At 39.3% G+C, this 17,808-nt stretch overlaps 1 protein-coding gene across 6 annotated transcripts in view; it reads left to right on the top strand.

Annotated features, from left to right (window-relative positions):
* L3mbtl3 (L3MBTL histone methyl-lysine binding protein 3) overlaps positions 1–17,808 on the top strand; it is a 112,406-nt gene that overhangs the window by 31,496 nt on the left and 63,102 nt on the right. For 4 of the 6 annotated variants that reach the window (XM_047559419.1, XM_047559414.1, XM_047559416.1 and 1 more), the window contains 8 exons: positions 957–1,116; positions 2,192–2,366; positions 4,055–4,139; positions 5,686–5,777; positions 7,816–7,920; positions 13,398–13,533; positions 14,209–14,300; positions 16,729–16,880. In XM_047559419.1, the coding sequence (XP_047415375.1) occupies positions 957–1,116; positions 2,192–2,366; positions 4,055–4,139; positions 5,686–5,777; positions 7,816–7,920; positions 13,398–13,533; positions 14,209–14,300; positions 16,729–16,880 (997 nt within the window). The remainder of the gene's footprint in view (positions 1–956; positions 1,117–2,191; positions 2,367–4,054; positions 4,140–5,685; positions 5,778–7,815; positions 7,921–13,397; positions 13,534–14,208; positions 14,301–16,728; positions 16,881–17,808) is intronic. The other 2 variants (XM_047559418.1, XM_047559420.1) reach the window with 1 other exon arrangement.

Raw genomic sequence — 17,808 nt, 5'->3', positions numbered from 1 at the left:
TGTCCCCTTCTCTCTGTGTTGTGTACTGCCAGTGCCAGCAGCACAGAATTATGTGTGATTTTCCCAACTCAGCTTGTGGTTTCATGCTTCCTTGCTTTTATTCATACTGTTTTTTCTGGCTCAAATGCCATTTCTCTCTTTGTCCATTTGGCAAATTTCTCTTCGACCTTCAAAACCCTCTTGAGGCTTTGTATCAGAAAATCCTTCCCTGATCTCACCCCAGGCCGAATGAATCACTTCTTCCTCTGCACTACTTCTGGAACTTGTTCATGCTTCTATTATTGCATGCATCACATTTTATTGTAAATATTGGTTTTCTTGCCTGTCTCCTCCTCTAGACTGTGAGCTGTCTTGGGCAAGGTCTGTACTGTTGTTACCAGTGTGTAGCATAAATTGGTGCCTTATAAATGTTTGCTGAATGAATGATTAGCTTAATGATTTAGGCAAAATGAAATGTGAATTCCTGAATGATCTGGGTAATTATGATTCAGGAAATCTACTACATTAAAAGTAAAATAGATGCTAATTTAGTCAATTAAGTGAAACAAAATCACTCATCAAAAGGCTAGAAACGTGAAATGGCAATTAATGACCCTTTCTGATTTTATCAGAGATGTACCTCCAGATTAGACTTCTAGAGATTGACCATTTTACCCTCGGAATCGAGTGATTTAACAAAGTTTCCTTCGTTTTACTTTGAACTCTAGAAAAAGCTTAGCACAAGCTTCTGTTTGTTCTTTTGGCAGATTATTTTATTATAGAAACGATTTGAGTGATTTCCTGCCAAGACCATTCCCTTCTTCCTCCCAGATTCTATAGTTCAATATTCTATTCATTCAGCAAACAGGATTCTTCATTGTGTTCCTAACAAAATTATTAGAAGGAAAATTATACGTGTATTTTGAAATGTTTTCTGTCATGGTTTTAATTCTTTTCTTCTTCTTTTCATCTTCTAGTCTTTTCAGAGAAGACTGGGGTGCCTTTCAGGCTGAAGGATCCACTGAAAGTAGAAGGGCTTCAATTCTGTGAGAACTGTTGTCAGTATGGCAATGTAGATGAGTGTCTTTCTGGAGGAAACTATTGCAGCCAGAATTGTGCTCGGCATGTCAAAGACAAGTAGGTTGTTGCCCCGTTCCATCTATAAAGTGGGTTTCCGAGTCCAGCATCACAGTGCCTTTGAATACAGAGGTTTTGCACTCTCTGTTGAGTGTCACCCATTCTTGTCTTCTTTACCAGAGACTTGGACACACATGACCCCTGTCCTGATTGGACCTAGTGACTCCTGTCACTCCTGATTTCAGTTATACTGCTAATGTTCTTCCTGCAGTACAGCCTTGCCTATCTCCAGCCTTACCTTTACATTAATTTGATTGTTTCCCAGCTAAGAGCATTTAGGATTTTTTGGGCTACATGGACATTTTAATGATAATACTGTGTATGAAAACACAGTTTTGTTTATAACTCAGGAGTTCTTAGGTAACTCAGTTAAAACTCCACATGTGAAGCAAAGCTTCCCATGACTGGATGGCAGTCACCTGAGTGAATGTGGCCATGGTGGGTAGCACAGTGAGTCATGTGAAGATGATCTCAGGGTGCAGATGGAGGGTATCAGCTGTGACTGTAGATGCTTGTGACCTTCCCTTTTGGAGACCCTGACAGACTTGAGCTAGTCAGCAAGAATGTGTAGTTCCTGCATGTAATTGTGTGTGCAGACAAATGACTTGATATTTATCTGTAGTGGAGTTTCCCACTTATTAAAATCATCACAGCCTTGAAATTGTCTATTTTTGGTGGCCAACTGATGCTACACAGAATTGCTTTTCACCTTTTCAGTTATTTTTCCCATTCTTAATATTGCTAGATCCTTGCTTTAGAATTGATCTGAAGATAAGTACCTCTAAGTAACTGATTCTTCTATGGATCACAGACATGGCAGACAAATAATTGTACACTTGTTAGCATCTATTTCACTTACATTGCTGGTCCCCTTTTGAAATTGATAAATAAGGTAATTTCTGCTTTCTACCCTGACAGAATGTCCTACATAATAGTGGTTTAAGTGTTCTCTGAATGTGATATCCTAATGCCTGTGAACTTCTCCTGGCGATTAAACATTAAGTATTTTTCCTTTGGAGATTGAGTTTTTTAAAATGATTTTTGAATTGATAATCAACATGTAGATGTTTGATAGGTATTGTTTCCTGTCACTATTTTGGGGTTATAAACACAACAGAGAGCAGAAGGAAGAAAGGGACGTAGGAGAAGACAACGAGGAAGAGGATCCTAAGTGCAGTCGAAAGAAAAAACCAAAATTATCTCTGAAAGCCGACCCCAAGGAGGATGGAGATGAGAGAGATGATGAAATGGTTAGTACCTCTTCTGCAACCTCCAGGGACCACAGGGATGCTTCTCAAGTGGGTGGCATCGTGGTCATGAGCACTGCTCCTGAACCAGTTATTTGAGCTCAAATGTGGTTCTGTGACTGTTACTGTTTGACAGTTGCCTGGCCTCTCTGAGCCTTACTGTGCTCATCTCAAAATGAAAATAATAAGTAATAGTACCTTCCCTTCAGGGTGAAGAAGTGGGAGGTGCTGGAATTTACTACTGGGCTAAGAGGAAACAGTAAAACCTGTCAAAATGATAATCCCATTTTGCTAACCTGCAGGTAGATCTCACAAAACTCTATGAGTGGGTAGAAAATGGCACATAAATAGCAACTACATTTGGGGAAAAAAATCATTCAAATTGTGCTAACTAAAACATAGATGTCTTCTCCCCTAAAGTATGTGTTAATGGTTCCATATGAAGAGGGAAGTTAAAGGTTATAAAGCATTTCACTTAAGATCAACATCAAGCCACTATTATTTGCTATTTCTTCTTGTTAAGGGGACATATACTATACAAACTAAATGAACAGGAGTAATATCCATCCTAAGTGTTACGTTGAGAATTGAAATGGGGCCTTAGGGTTGGCTGAATGCTCTTGAGTTGGGTTTTCAGATGATCCGTGTGGTCTCAGTAATGAGAAGCTGGTGCTGAGCAGTTAGGAGTGGGAGCCTCGGGCAGTAGGACTCCTAGGGGAGCCTAAGGTGAGAACATACATGGCATGTTCTGTCAAGGAAATATCCAAAAGACAAGATAGTTGAGCACTGAGGGTGGGGACAAGAATGGAGTGAGGTGAAGCTGAAGAGGTTTGTGTGGTCTGGGCAGGTGGACCTTCATGGTAAATGGTGTTCACTGTTTGCCGTGTGTAATGGGAAGTTGAAGGCAAGGGAATGCTTTGATATGAAATATGCTTTAAAATGACCTCTGTAGGTTTCATGTATGTGAGCAAGAGTAGAATCAGGGAAACCATTTAGAAGCTGCTGGCGATAGAATAGGTCAGAGGGCTTTGTAAGATAGAAGTCAGTGTATTTGGCATTGATGTTAGAGGTAGGTTTGTCAGGCTCTGGAGGGAAAGGGAAGACTCAGGGATTCTAAGAATCTTAGATTAAGAACAGGAAGGCAGGGGTGGCACAGAGAATGAGTCCTTTGGCTGTTGTTAGTTTAAGATACTCATGAACCTCTAAAGTAAAATCCCATGTGTGCAGTTGGACACAGGCACCTGGAGTCAGGGCAGGGAGCTGGAGATAAAGGTTAGGAGGGTTTGGCATAGAAACAACCTTGAGATTCCAAGGAAAGTGGTCAGATGGAGGAGAGAAGGGGCTGGATTGGCAGAAACATCAGCAGAGGAGCCTGAGAGCGGGGCTAGTGAGGTCTGAGGAGAGCCAGAACAGAGTGGTCATGGAGCTAAGAGCAGACCGTGCTTTGAGGAGGAGGAGGTAGCATTTACGCCCTTCCAGAGTGTAATTCTTGGAAGTGTTGTTCTTTTCTAGAGACCTCAGGCCAAAAGCAACACAGTGCTCAAATGAACGATATTCTTACTTTCCCTTCAAATTTATGAAGTGAAATTGAAAAGAACAGCAACAAAATAAGCTTGCTGACAGGTCTCTTGCTTTTCGTTGGTACCAGTTTCATGAACTTTTAAAGTCATAATTTTCCTTTCTTACTGTAGGAGAACAAACAAGATGGAAGGATCCTGAGGGGTTCACAGAGAGCCCGAAGGAAAAGACGAGGGGATTCGGCTGTCTTAAAGCAGGGTGAGCTGATGAGAGAATAGTTTTGTTTGTAACTTGGTGAAATTGAAAACAGTTCATCTCAGTGAGTTCTGGTCCCCATCATTCTGCATACTATTGCAGTTAAAGTATTGCTTTGGTTCTTCGATTCGTTTTTGACAGTAAAAGTGACTTTGAGGAAGTAGTTATAAGGAAAAAGATGGAAATTAGTAACTTTCAAGTAGGTTCATGGTAAGCTTGGGAACATCTTCTTTTATTTTTTAATTTTTCTATCAGGTAGATGGTTCCTGCTTCAAAACCTCTGTTCTTGTTCATTTCCTGGGACTTTAGGTATTTCATGTTCCCCCTTAACACAACCACTTCCTGACATGGAACCTTTATGTTTTTCCCTTTGTGTTCCTTAGGTAGCATTTTATTTTCATGAAGAATCCAGGTTGCAGCCCCTGCTTCAGTACTTGCTGCACGAACTTGTCCTCCTACTTGGCATGGGCCTTGGGTCATTTCGTGGTGGCTTCAGTGTCCTCTGTGCAGCCTAGTCCCGTGGTCTGCTGCACCTGCCCTGCCAGTGCTTCGTTCTGGGTCACTCCTCTTTGCACAGCCCAGCTCCCAACGTCCAGTCACACTGTCCCTGCAAATCAGTGCCACAGCTCAGAACTCCTGAGTGCCTGGAAGTGTTCCTTGCTCATTCTTCTGTTAACTTCTCAAGAAGAGTTAGAAATATTTTAACCTGCTATAAGAGTGCAACGTAATTTTTATGTCTTCTTAAAGATGACATATCCGTGAGATGAAAGGGAGTAAATTGCATTTCTGAGTTACTCAGCACTGTCTCAAAATGTTGTAGTTCTTCAGCCTTTCTTTTCTTCCCCCTTAATTTCTTCTCTGAATGAAATTTCAGACCATTGGTTCTTCTTGCACTTTGTTCCTTTAGTCATTTTTTCCCCCTTTAAATGTTTAGATTTTTTTTTTCTTTGTGGACTCTATTTTTTTTAACCTGTTCCAATGCATCCCCCGAATCCTTTCCCCCAACTTTCCTACCAATCAAGCTGTTATAATCCTTCCCTCATTTCCAATATTTCCTCAGATCAAGCCAAAATAAAATAGATATTAACTGCCTCCTGGTTTTATCACTTACATATTTTTTCTGAACCTAAAATACTGACTCTCTCTGCATCACTTTTTTCCTGTTCCTTTTTAAAATTAGCAGACGTTCCCTAAACATTCAGTGCACTGGCCTTTTTTCAGGCCTCTACTTTATAATCTCTTAGGAAAAAAATTGTGAACATCCTGCTTTTAGAAGCTTTCACTTCCTGTAAGTTCCATGCACTGTCCTCTCTTGGCTTCCTGCCCGTCTTCTTCATTTATTCTAAGCTTTTCTGATTCTCCGTTCTGCCCGCATATTGTGGGTGTACACTACAGTTTATTTCTCAGCTTTCATTTCTTTGGAAAGAAATATGACGGAAGTAAGAGAAGTCAGGGGAATAGTACAGTTGGGGGAAGTGAGAGGTCACAAAATACATTGTTGATTTCTTGGATTTGGAAATGCTATTATTTAGTCTCATTTGCCTTTCAGGTTTGCCTCCTAAAGGCAAGAAAGCTTGGTGTTGGGCATCCTATCTGGAGGAGGAGAAAGCCGTGGCAGTGCCTGCGAAGCTGTTCAAGGAGGTACGGGCCTTTCTAGAAGCACTGTGTATAAGGGCGAAGAAGCTAGAATACTGATGTGAATTAGTATTGTCATTTCCACTGTCTGTTCAGGAAATGTGACTTGGGATAATTTCTCAAACACACTGCTTTTCACGTGTGTGTGACACAGAAGGGCACCTCTGAGAGCTAGTTAGCACCAGTGCATACATGCCGTCCCGTGTGCGGCATGTGTGGCACACACATTACTGGAAAATTAATAGGTAAAGGAAAACTGGCATGGAATTTCATGTTAACATCATGGCCTTGAGAGAATAAAAATGAGTTACTGAGATTTACATTTTATAACAAGGAAACATCTAAAAATGGATAACTGTATTAGTAATAATAAAATATTTTATAAGAATATTTTAAAATTAGTTAAAAATGTCAGTATCAGGTGTAGTTCTGAGTCTGAACTGCTGCCCCAGGCTAAAACGGGTTGGTACACTGTTTCTGCAGAGGGCCAGATAGTAAATATTCTAGGCTTCGCTAGGCATCTGATTTCTGCTGCATCAGTATAACTTGATTGTGCGGCATGAAGGTACAGTGGGGAATGTGGTGGGGCGGTTGGGGTTTGGCTCATTCCAGCAAAGCTTCATTTATAAAACTCTTGGTGGGCTGGATTTGACCCCCAGACTGGAGTTTGCCGACCTTTGGTTTAAGTTATTTAGTTATAGTTAATCGTGGTATGTAATAAATCTGCCACACGTCTTTTTACATATGAATCAACACGAGGAGTTTTTAAAAATGGTGAATAACAAATGTTAGGGTGATTCTGTCAACAATGACAATCTTTAAATAATGATTTTTTTCTACATGTGAGTTTTGTTTTACACCTGAATTTGTTCTGGATAATTATTATTATTTTTTTTTTGCGGTGCTGGGGATCGAACCTAGGACCTTGTGCTTGCAAGGCAAGCACTCTGCCAACTGAGCTATCTTCCCAGCCCTGGATAATTATTTTTTGTAAGTCTGGTCCTTTACCAGATTTTTTTCACTTCTTTATAAAAGTTAAAGTACAACTAATTACTTGAACCAGTAATACATTCATGTGATTCGTAATATAAAAGTAGCAAAAGAACGAACGTAAAAGTCCCCTAAAGCTCTGTCCCCTTAAGCGCCAAGTTTGTCAGGTGTCTCCTAAGCCTCTGTCCTCTTAAGCACCAGGTTCTCCTCTCCTGAAGTGACCACCAGTACCAGTTCTTCTATTTCCTTCTTAGAAAATTGTACATACACATTAGCAACCTGCATATACAAATCCTCCCCTCTCTGTCTTAAACCCAGTGGCAACACGTGTCCGTACATTTTGGACTTTGCTTTTTTGTTTAGCTTGATAGTTTGCAGATTATTCTACTTCGTTTTGTTTGTCCCTTGATTATTCTTTTATACTCCTGTATATTATTGTGTCTTACATCTGATTCATAAAAATCGAAACTCCCTGTTGATTGATACACGGACAAATACATGTTTTCAGACTGTTCGCTGTGTACTCTAGTGACCTCGTACACCTGTCATTTTGCACCTGTGTTAGATAATTTCCTAGAATTTCGAATTGGCTGATTTGAAGAGAGCATTCAGTTTTTTTATTGAAAATTATTTGGTATTACGAATTTGCTAAAGATCCTGCCGGTTTTCCTTCAGTTGGCAATGCATGCTGGCGTTGTTTTTCCAAGAGCCACCTATCTCACCAGTCTCACAGGTGAACGACATCCTTGTGTAATTTTAGTTTGTGCGATGATGGGTGAGGTTGAGTATCTTTTCAAATATATAAAAGACAAAAACTTAAACCTTAAATTTCTTTCCTAGGATTTGCTTTAACCTTTGTCCATTTTTCATTAAATATTCATTGATCCATTTTGGGTATTTTGGAATAATTTACTTTTAGTTAAAGAGCTGTTTTTTTGATTTTTTTTCTTTTTTCCTTATTTTTTCGCTAAAGAGTCTTTAGGAATGGTAAGGATTCAGATTTGCAGCCAGGCCTTTGGGGTGATACTGAAGCTGCTGTCGTTTTGCTTCACAGTACCAGTCGTTCCCATATAACAAGAATGGATTCAAAGTTGGCATGAAGTTGGAAGGCGTGGACCCTGAGCATCAGTCCGTCTACTGCGTCCTCACTGTAGCCGAGGTAAGCTGTGCCTCATCTTGGTTTTGAAATTAAATGGGGATCATGGGTGTTGCGAGAAGAACTGTGCCATGGATTGAGTGCTCACTTCATGCCGGTCATGCTGCTTCGTGTTTTGTGTCTGTTATCTCCCCTGGTCTTGAGAATTCTGCCCTATGCTGATCACGTTTTTTTCATCCTTGTCCTATAGATGAGAGAGCTCAGGTTCAGAGATGTGAGGGTGACATGTACAAGGCCACAGAGCCTCGGGGTGCTGGAACCAGGATTTCAGCTCCGTTCTCCCTGATTCCATAGATGTTCCCATGCTATGTTCCTTAACATAAGGAATAGACCAACAGATATTTACATTGTTTTTGTATTTTGGGGTGTTTCTGAAAAATTTTGGAAAAAATGGCCAAGTCAGATACCACCTCTCCCTGTATAAGTCCAATATATTATTGGGAACAATTCTTTTTACTTTCTTTTTCTTCCTTTACTTGCTTCTTTTCTCCTTCCTGTGATCCAGGGTTATGCATCTTTTAAAAATCCCTCCTCAAAGAATAAGATGGTCTTGGCTACTAGTTTGTGGTGTTGTAATATGTACTTTCAGTGACTTGGTAAATTTGTAAGGAGCTTGGCTCCTGCAAAGCACATAACATGTGACAGTTGGATGATGGCAATTACAGTGAGTGATAACTACAGTTGCCTAGACTGCACCACATGCTAGGTGCTGGTCCAGGTTTCTTCTATCTCTTAATTCATATTGGTTTTCTAAGAAACAAGCTTTTGAGAGGAAGGCCATTCCTCTTTCACATGGGAAGACCAAGGCTTCAAGAGCTAAGTAGCTTGCAGCTTGTATTAATTTAATATGTAGTGAAAGGAAAATATTGTATTCTTTAACCCATCTCAGAAAAACTGATGTGGAATGCTTCTGCAGATTTTATGCCCAGCATGAGAATCCTGTGACTGTCAGTGTGATTCAGATTGTGTGTTTATTCTTTTTTGGACTTTGGAGTCTTTGTTAGAACCCTGGGTTGGAAGGGGAGAGCTTTTTGGTGGACACTTGTCCTTTGAAGACGATGAGATTCCTGGAGTGTTTGAAGACAAGGTGTGAGTGCTGCCCTTGAATAATAAGGATTGGGCAGAAGAAGAAGAGCTGGGGGACTCTGAGGAGTAGCTGGAGACAGAGAAGGGTGCCAGGAGCAGGGCCTGCAGGAGCAAGGAAGCGGGAGAGTAGCAGTGTCGGATGCCACTGTGTCCTGAGCCAGCACATTTAAGTAGAGCATCTGGGACAGAATCAGATTTGATGAAAGCCTTGTGAGGAAGCAGATTGTGTAAGTGCAGACTGCTTTTGAGAAGTTTAGCTGTGTGTCTTGGACTCTTGGTTTTTGAAGATGTATTTTACCTTGTTTAGATTTTGTTTGGTTTTGTATTTTGGTACCAGGGATTGAACTAGGGTGACTTAGCCACTGAGCCACATCCCTAGCCCTTTTTATTTTTTTATTTTGAGACAGGGTCTGTCTCTAAGTTGCTTAGGGCCTTGCTAAGTTGTTGAGGCTGGCTTTGAACTTGTGTTCCTCCTGCTTGAGTTGCTGGAACTACAGGCGTGTGTCACAACACCCACCTCTAGTTTTTTTATTATAGAAGATTTACTGGGAAAATGTCAACTAGTGTGAAGGTACTAGTTCTCTATTCCATCCCCCTCCCCTCTTTCTGTAGCCCAGAGAGCATGACCCTTAGATGCTTACTGTGTCCTAGATGTTTTCTGTGCATATAAAAATATTTATATGCATATTTTTCTGGTGACACATATATTTATATACATATATATGCACTTCATATATAATATATAGGTACTTTTGGCCATTGGGTATTACTCCATTTCATGGCATTGCCTTAATTCACTTAATTGCTCTCAAGTTGATGACAACTGAGTGGTTTTGTCATAATTGACAAAAAGTCTTTTTATATCTGATTTGTTTTGCTTATGTAAGTGCATCTATTAGATCCATCCCTAGAATTGCCAGGTGAAAAGTTCTGGACATTTAAATTTCTCTTTCTCTTTTATGTTTGTTTTTTATATTGCTATATTAGAGATGGAGCCCAGGGGCACTCTACCACCAAGCTACATCCCCCGCCCTTCTTATTTTTTGTTTCAAGACAGGGTTTCACTAAGTCTCCTAGACGGGGTTGAGCTTGAGATCCTCCCCCTAAGCCTTTGAATTGCTGAGATTGCAAGTGTATGGCACCACACCAGGGCTTGGACATTTAAATTTTTGATGTATATTGCTACTTGGTGATCCAAAAGTTTATCAGTTGTTACATTCTCACCAAGGACGTATGAGAATTTGTTTAAGACTAAGAGACAGTCTTTTCTTGATTTTTTTTTTCCTTATATTTCACAGCATTCTGGCATTTAGGGTTTTTTTGTTTTGTTTTGTTTATTCCCCACTTCCAGGACTGGGACTAGAACTTAGGGCCTTCTACTGGCTAAGTGAACTGCTCTTCCACTGAACTATATCTCCAACCTCTTTGGGATCATTTTAAAGAGCAAATCACTAACAAAAATGTAAAAACCATGTGTTATGGTTTAGATCTAGAATGTCCCCTGAAAAGCTTATGTTTTGAAAGCATGATTCCCCAATGCAGGAATATTCAGAGGTGAGATGAACTATGTGGTAACCAAAACTGGTTGGGCGTGGCTGGAGGAAGTAGGTCACTGGTGTATGCCCTTGGGGATTATATTTTGTCCTTGGCTTCTTGCTCTCTCTCTGTTTTCTGACTGCCGTGAGTGGAGCAGCTTTCCTCTACCATGCTCTTCCACCACGTAATTCTGCCTCTCCTCAGGCCCAGACCAGTGGAATTGGCCAACCATGGAGTAAACCTCTGAAACCATGAGCCTGAAATAAACATTCCCTCCTTTAAGTTGTTCTTGTCAGGTATTTTGGTCACAGTTGCAGAATGCTGACTAACACATCATGTTACTAAATAGACATGTCAAAGGACACTGGTTCACAGTATGAAGGAAGACAGAGTACTTACCACCTTGTCACCTCAACTAGGAATCTGTGCCTTGGGTGACCCACTTTTTTTTTTTTTTTTTTTTTAGCCACAGTGTATGCACATGTTCACAAACACCTGGTGTATTATTTTGGGGTTAGAAATTAGTTTTAGCAAGCAGGTGAATTCTTAAATATGGAATGCATGAATAATGAAAATTCACCATATGTCATTTTTTCTTTCCCAGCACTAATCACTAGACTGGGTGTAGCTATGGAATAGGTATACCCTTGGAGTGATGAAATTTAGTCAGGAATGTTATCAGGGTCAAAGTTTAAAAAACTTGGCAAGAAAATATTTTAAGTGATTGCTAGGGAAGGAAGACTTGGTGAGGAGATGCTAGAAAGAAAACAGAAGGATCAACTCGAGATTCTTGTTTATTGAGATAAAAGCAGAAGTGTACTGAGAGTACCTAACTTAGCAAACTGGAAGAACAGAAGGTGTCTTCCCAGGTTGGACTTTTTAATATAGGTGTTAAGAAGCAGAGCAATTCCTCATGGCAGGCAGACCAGGTCACAGGAGAGAGCCTCCCAAGTGGAGAGGAAATAAAGGTGCAAGGAAACTGGGGTTCCGGGTGAGTTTCCCTGTGGATGGCAAAGTACTCAGGATGGAGAGTGAGCCAGGCTAAGTGATGAGTGAGGGGCTGCTTGGGAGGGTGGCGTGTGGAATGATGAGTCTCTGTCCCCCACAGTGTCAGAGGAGCAGAGTGGAGGAGCCCATTGTAGTGTGAAGCAGTGGCCCTTCTCTGAGTCTGTGGGCTTTGGAGTTGGGAGAAGGAGCAGCCTTGAGGAAAGGCTTGAGAGGGACACCCTAGGCGAGTCTCTGGGCAGGGAAGCTGAGGATCTCTGAGGTTGTTCCCAAAGCATAGCATTCCAGAGAGCAAGAGGTATAGTGACAGACCATGGAGAGGACTGAAGCATGCAAGTCAAGGGGCAGAAGCCCAGAGCACAAGAGGCTGTAGGTAACTAAGGGGCCACAGAAAGCTGCATGCAAGGCAGGGTAGAGAAGCAGCTCCTGAGTTGCCTCCTGGCCTGGCTGGGTGTACAGGTGGGACAGCCTCCCCTTTCTGAAAGAATGTATTTCCCTGAATTGTCAGTCTTCTGTCACTCAGAGACTCTGCAGTCTCTCCAAGGAAGTCAGACTAGTTATAAATCTTAGATATCAATACATTTTAATTGAAAAAATACTAAAATAAATAAGAAAAAGTTCATCATTCCTTTATGTCTCTTTCTTCTCACTGCACTTCCAGAAGAAATTATTGTTGTTGTTAATGTTTTGGCAAATGTTATTCAAGCTTTTATTTTAGTATGAATTTACATTTGTTAGTGTATACATAAATGCATACATATGAATGTATACTTCAGGCTGGGGTTGTGGCTCAGTGGTGGAGGACTGGGTTTGATCCTCAGCACTACATAAAAATAAATAAATAAAGGTATTGTGTCCATCTACAACTGAAAAATATTAAAAAAAATAAATGTGTACTTTATACATACACGTGTACATACACACAGCCATACATAAGCACACACATAGACTTCCACATGTGTTAATTTTCTCATAAACAGACTCATTCTGTGTAATTTGCTCTGCCACTTGAAGCTTAACAGTGTCTTAGAGATTTTTTCCATGACAGTAACTATACAGCTGCCTCATTCTTTTGGAATTAATTGCTCTGACTTTGCACTCTGGTCTCAGGCTTATTGGGTGGACTTCTGCAGGACACGTGCTTCTGGAGTGGTTAGAGGTCTAGCGTGTGTGGGGGGGTTCACTTGGAACGCATTTGCTTGTGCTTGTGAAAAGAACACTGAGGGGCTGAACCTTCTAAGAGCCCAGGAGAGACCATCACCCAAGTCAGGTCCCATAAATCCAGAATGTCCCCCAGTGAGGCCATATAGACAGATGTACAGTAGCGGTTACATTGAGAATCATTACTAGCATTGCAGGGAGCCTGTCTAGCCTAAGTATCAACTGGAAGCAGCTATTCTTTTTCCCAGCCCAGCTGCTGGTAGAGAGGATTCGGGTGACTTCTCTCTGTGTCTGCTCTGTCCTTGCCCTGCAGCACACAGAGTAGGAGTCTCCACCTTGAGTCCTGCAGGAGCTGGGTGAGATGTGCTGGTCTGGCTTCAGCCTTGCCAGCTCACCGTGGTGATTCGTGCTGGTACAGTTCAGGGAATGGAGAGAAGATATGTATTTGTGGGAAAATTATTCTTCATCTCATATCCCTGTGCTTTTAATGGTACTGGAAACATGACCAGAACATCAACTCTTTGCAGTATTGCCTTTAGATTTTGTAATTTGTATACTTGTTTTTGTTGCCGTTAATGAGGGTGGTTTGATGAACATAGGCTATATCCTACCTTGATGTCCTTGTTAATTAGTTTTTGTGTATGTTCATGAATTTTTTTTTTTTAATTACTCAACCTGCATACCTATTTCAGGTTTGTGGATACCGAATAAAGCTTCACTTTGATGGATATTCTGATTGTTATGACTTCTGGGTAAATGCAGATGCTCTGGATATTCACCCAGTTGGGTGGTGTGAGAAAACTGGCCATAAACTCCATCCTCCAAAAGGTATTATCACTTTTTGTTTCATATTTTAAATTCATTAATAAATAAGAAAAATAAAATTAAGAACTCATATTTTTAGATGTCATCAGAGAAGTAAAAGGCTCAATTTCCTCTTCTGAGGCAATGTTGACTTAAATGAAATTGTGAAAATTAAGGCAAGGACAATTTTTCTTTGGTGATTTGCTAATATCCTTACTTCACAAATTCTGAATTGTCATTTTTGTGGTGATAAGCTAAAAAGATCTTACCTGCTTTATTAATATTTTTCCAACTTCCCACTTGTGCCTATAAATTATTCTTCCAAAATAGAATAGGTGAGGAAAAAAGTAAAATCTACTCCAGCTCATACATCTGTACTGCTAAGAATTCTGATGGAAGCAGCCTGATGATCAGAAGAGTCCCATAGGTTTAAAATTTAGTTGTTTCCTTACACATTTTCTTTGTAGCCACCTCTGTTCATTTAGAATTGAAAAAAAATTAACAAAATTTATTGAAAATAAACAGCTCGTGTCCAAAAATGCAGTTATACGTTATAAGTTAAATTTTTATTTATTGAAATAAATCATGTGATTGCTTGAATTTGGCGTGTTGGGGTTACAGATAAAAGTGGGACTGGAAAACTTAAGTGTAAAATGTTTTGGTATTATACTAATCTGTTTATATGTGCTTTTACTATAGGATATAAAGAAGAAGAATTTAATTGGCAGACTTATCTTAAGACATGTAAAGCCCAAGCTGCTCCTAAATCATTATTTGAAAATCAGAATATAGTAAGTATATCTGGAATATTTTTCCTATCAAAGGAAGTGATTTTTGAGAGTCTTATAGTATAAATTACAAGTAATAGCAAGGAGCTATAATAAATTTTATTGCCTTGGTAAATAGAGTTCTCTTAACTAAATTTAAAATTAGCTTAAAATCTTCATGAGTAAATACTTATGTCATAGCCATATTAGGGTTATTTTATTATTGAGTGATAGAAGTCTACATAGTACAGATCCAGGTGTAATTTACAATTAAGATGCTTAAACATTAAATTGAATTATTTTATTGTTGCCATCGTTTAATTAGGAGTGGTATTCAAATGGGATTCACATGGTGAGATGACTGTAGCCCTTTTGAGTTTGCATGCAGGAGGTCACTGGAGACCTTGAAGTACTTCACTCCAGTTTACAGCTTTATTTTCAACATAACAGAAACAAGGCTGAACGTGTGTGTTTTTTCTGCATCTTGACCTATATTCCCATTTCTCATTCCATGTTTCTTTTCTGCATCTTTGAGAGGTCTGGTATCTTGAGAGGCTCTTCCTTTCCCAAGTTCTTCTCTAATTGTAAAGAGCAGGAGGCAAATCAAAATAGCATCTTTACAACTGATGTGTTGGAGGACATACATGGCCTGTCTCTGCAGGCAAATGAACTACTTGATGCTAGTCCCAGAATCTAAGGGATTTACTGCCCTTTTCTACCTCCCAGGGCCAGAGCAGAAACTGTGCACCCTGTAGCCCAGCTTCTCTTCTTTCTCAAATGCACCTGTCGGGTAATAGTGAATCAGAATGTGGAGAGAGGCAGTCCTGTTTCATGAACAGAGTTTACTCCAAATGGAAATAAACATCAGGAGTTAGGAAAAACCCTCCTTTTGGGAAAAGATATTAACCAGTTGGTTTGGAGGCATCAGGCTAATGGATGAAATGTTCTCTGATTAAATTGAACATAAACCAGGTTGAATTAGAGAAATGAAGAAGTATGAGAGAGTGAGTATGTGGGAATGTATGTGTTTGGAGAACTAATAGAGATAATGGGCCAGGTTATTATTTTATAATATCCTAATTGAGAGGATAGCTTAATTGCTGGAATGTAAACACTGCCTTGTCGGTATTTTTTGTCAGTTTTCTATTAAGACTTACCCCCGGGAGGAAGGTCAGTTGGGTGGAAACTTGGCAGACTGCTGTTCCTGCTCCAAGTTTCCTAATCCCTGTCTGGTTCTCTGATGATTTCAGGCAGGGGTTTGATTAACTGTGCTGACCTGTCCTCTTGTATTCTGTGCATTGCTAGCATACAGCTTAATCTCAGGTTGTGTGTTTGATATCCAAGAGGCCACTGATTTTTCTATTTCTAGATTTTCTACTTCAGAGTAGTCAGATATTTAAGGTCATAATGTTGATAAATAATTTCAGGACTTTAAAAATTGCTGTGTACAGTTTGTGCTTGCTCCTTTAGTTTATTCAGGACTTTAACATTTTCAGATATGTGACTATGTTTTTGTAATAATAGCTGTATAATTACAGTAAAATGAGAAATAACACTTATTTTGCTTAGTTGCAATAATACCTATATACCTCAATCTGAATAGAAAGGGTTTTTTAAAAGGCTAAAAAATCCAAAACATCATCAACAACAACAACAACAAAAACCTTGTAATGTGTTGTGATTGACATAGTTGACATCTGAGTACCTTACTCTGAGATTAGGATATTTTTCCTCACAAAAGATTGTAAGGGATGTTTAACATATTACTATCTCTCAAGCACTAACTCCTATTGAATTTTATTGCTTTTATTTCAAGTTCCAAATGACTGATAATCTGTTTCCGTAAATTACCAACTATTTTGAATAACTCTCTATATTCAGTTCTTTTGCTGCTATTGTGAATAAAAAATATCTGTAGTTTTAAATAAAAGTTGTAATAATCTGCAGCCTTTCATATATGAAGATGACCTACTTTTTGTAGAGTACTCTTTTGGGAGATCTCAGAAGTGGGAGTGAATTTGTACTGACTCATGCACATTTTTAACTTGATTAAGTGCATATTTCGTGTGAAATAATTTTCATTGTTAAGTCTGTAATCAAGGAGAAGAAAGCCAGAATGGGAACTATATGATGAATAAAACTTGCTTTCCTAATGTGGTCTTCTAACTAAGGTACCAAAACACATGTTAAAATTAATTAATCTGCAGGTTTGTGGATGTTGTAGTTTTGAGGCTCAGATAGTTAACTGGGTGTAACCATAGAGTTTTTTTTTTAATTGTCTTGTTTTATATGTGTGGGGTGGGGAGTGATCTGCTGTGAAACCAGCACATGATTTTTAAATTATGTGAATATGGTAATGGATCCTGAGCCTTTGAGTAGGGGTGCAGTGTATGCAGGTCTTGCTGTTGTTAAGTGTGTGCTTGTCTATAATTAAATCTGCATGTTTCCATAGACAGTGATCCCATCAGGCTTTCGAGTTGGAATGAAGCTTGAGGCTGTAGACAAAAAGAATCCTGCGTTCATCTGTGTTGCTACGGTAACAGATATGGTGGACAATCGTTTCCTGGTACATTTTGACAACTGGGATGAGAGCTATGACTATTGGTGAGACCTTTTCCATTAATGTGTGCTTTTTAAAATGCAGTGTTTATCCACATCAACTAGGTACACAGTCTGAAAACAGTAACAAGGCAAAGCTTATAACAAAACCAACAGTGTTCTGCTTCTGTCTTTCCTAGTTCATATTTTTCAATTTTTACTTGTTTCATATTGCATGTATTTCTAAATAACATCCTTTAATGCTACTTCATGATTTATATTTTAACTGAATTCCTACCATGAAAGTAAAATCCTTACACACTCCCCATTCCCAATATAACACACATGTGTGCACACACAGACTTACATGTTCCCCTTCGTGTTGAGTGTCTTCTGTCATTTTTTTAGGAACTTATTTTAATTTTCCATATTTTCATTCCTAGTTGCATTTATGACTAAATGCAACCACATTAATTGATGAACATTGTTTTTAATCATTACCGTTTTTAGATATACTATAAAAGGTAAAGGCAACATATTCTAAAATTATGTGATTGTAAAATAGTTGTAGTAAAGCATTCACATTTTACTCATTTATATATTCATTCATTCACTCATTTATTCATTCATTTACTGGGGATTGAACTCTGGGCCTCACACAGGCTAAGCAAACACCCTACCACTGAACTATATTCTCAGTGCCTTTTATTCTAGGACAGTAAGTTGGTCTTACTGTCCCAATAAGTGAGTCTTCCTAAGCTGCTGAGGCTGGCCTTGAACTTGGAATTCTCCTGCCTCAGCCTCCCACGTAGCTGACATTTAAGGTGTGCACCCCCACACCTGACAATTAAACAGTTGCACAGAGGATCTGTCTAAAGATCACTTGAAATGAGAATATTTTAAAGAAGTGACAAAAGTGTTTATAAAATTTGGCTAATGTTATAGTATCAAATGAATATTATCTTATGTCAAGATAGCCAAGTTGCTGGGAAGC

The sequence above is a fragment of the Sciurus carolinensis genome, chromosome 7 (genome assembly GCF_902686445.1).
Source record: "Sciurus carolinensis chromosome 7, mSciCar1.2, whole genome shotgun sequence".
Lineage (NCBI taxonomy): Eukaryota > Metazoa > Chordata > Mammalia > Rodentia > Sciuridae > Sciurus > Sciurus carolinensis.
Note: the sequence above shows the minus strand (reverse complement) of the source record. Positions and strands in the feature narration are given on the sequence as shown.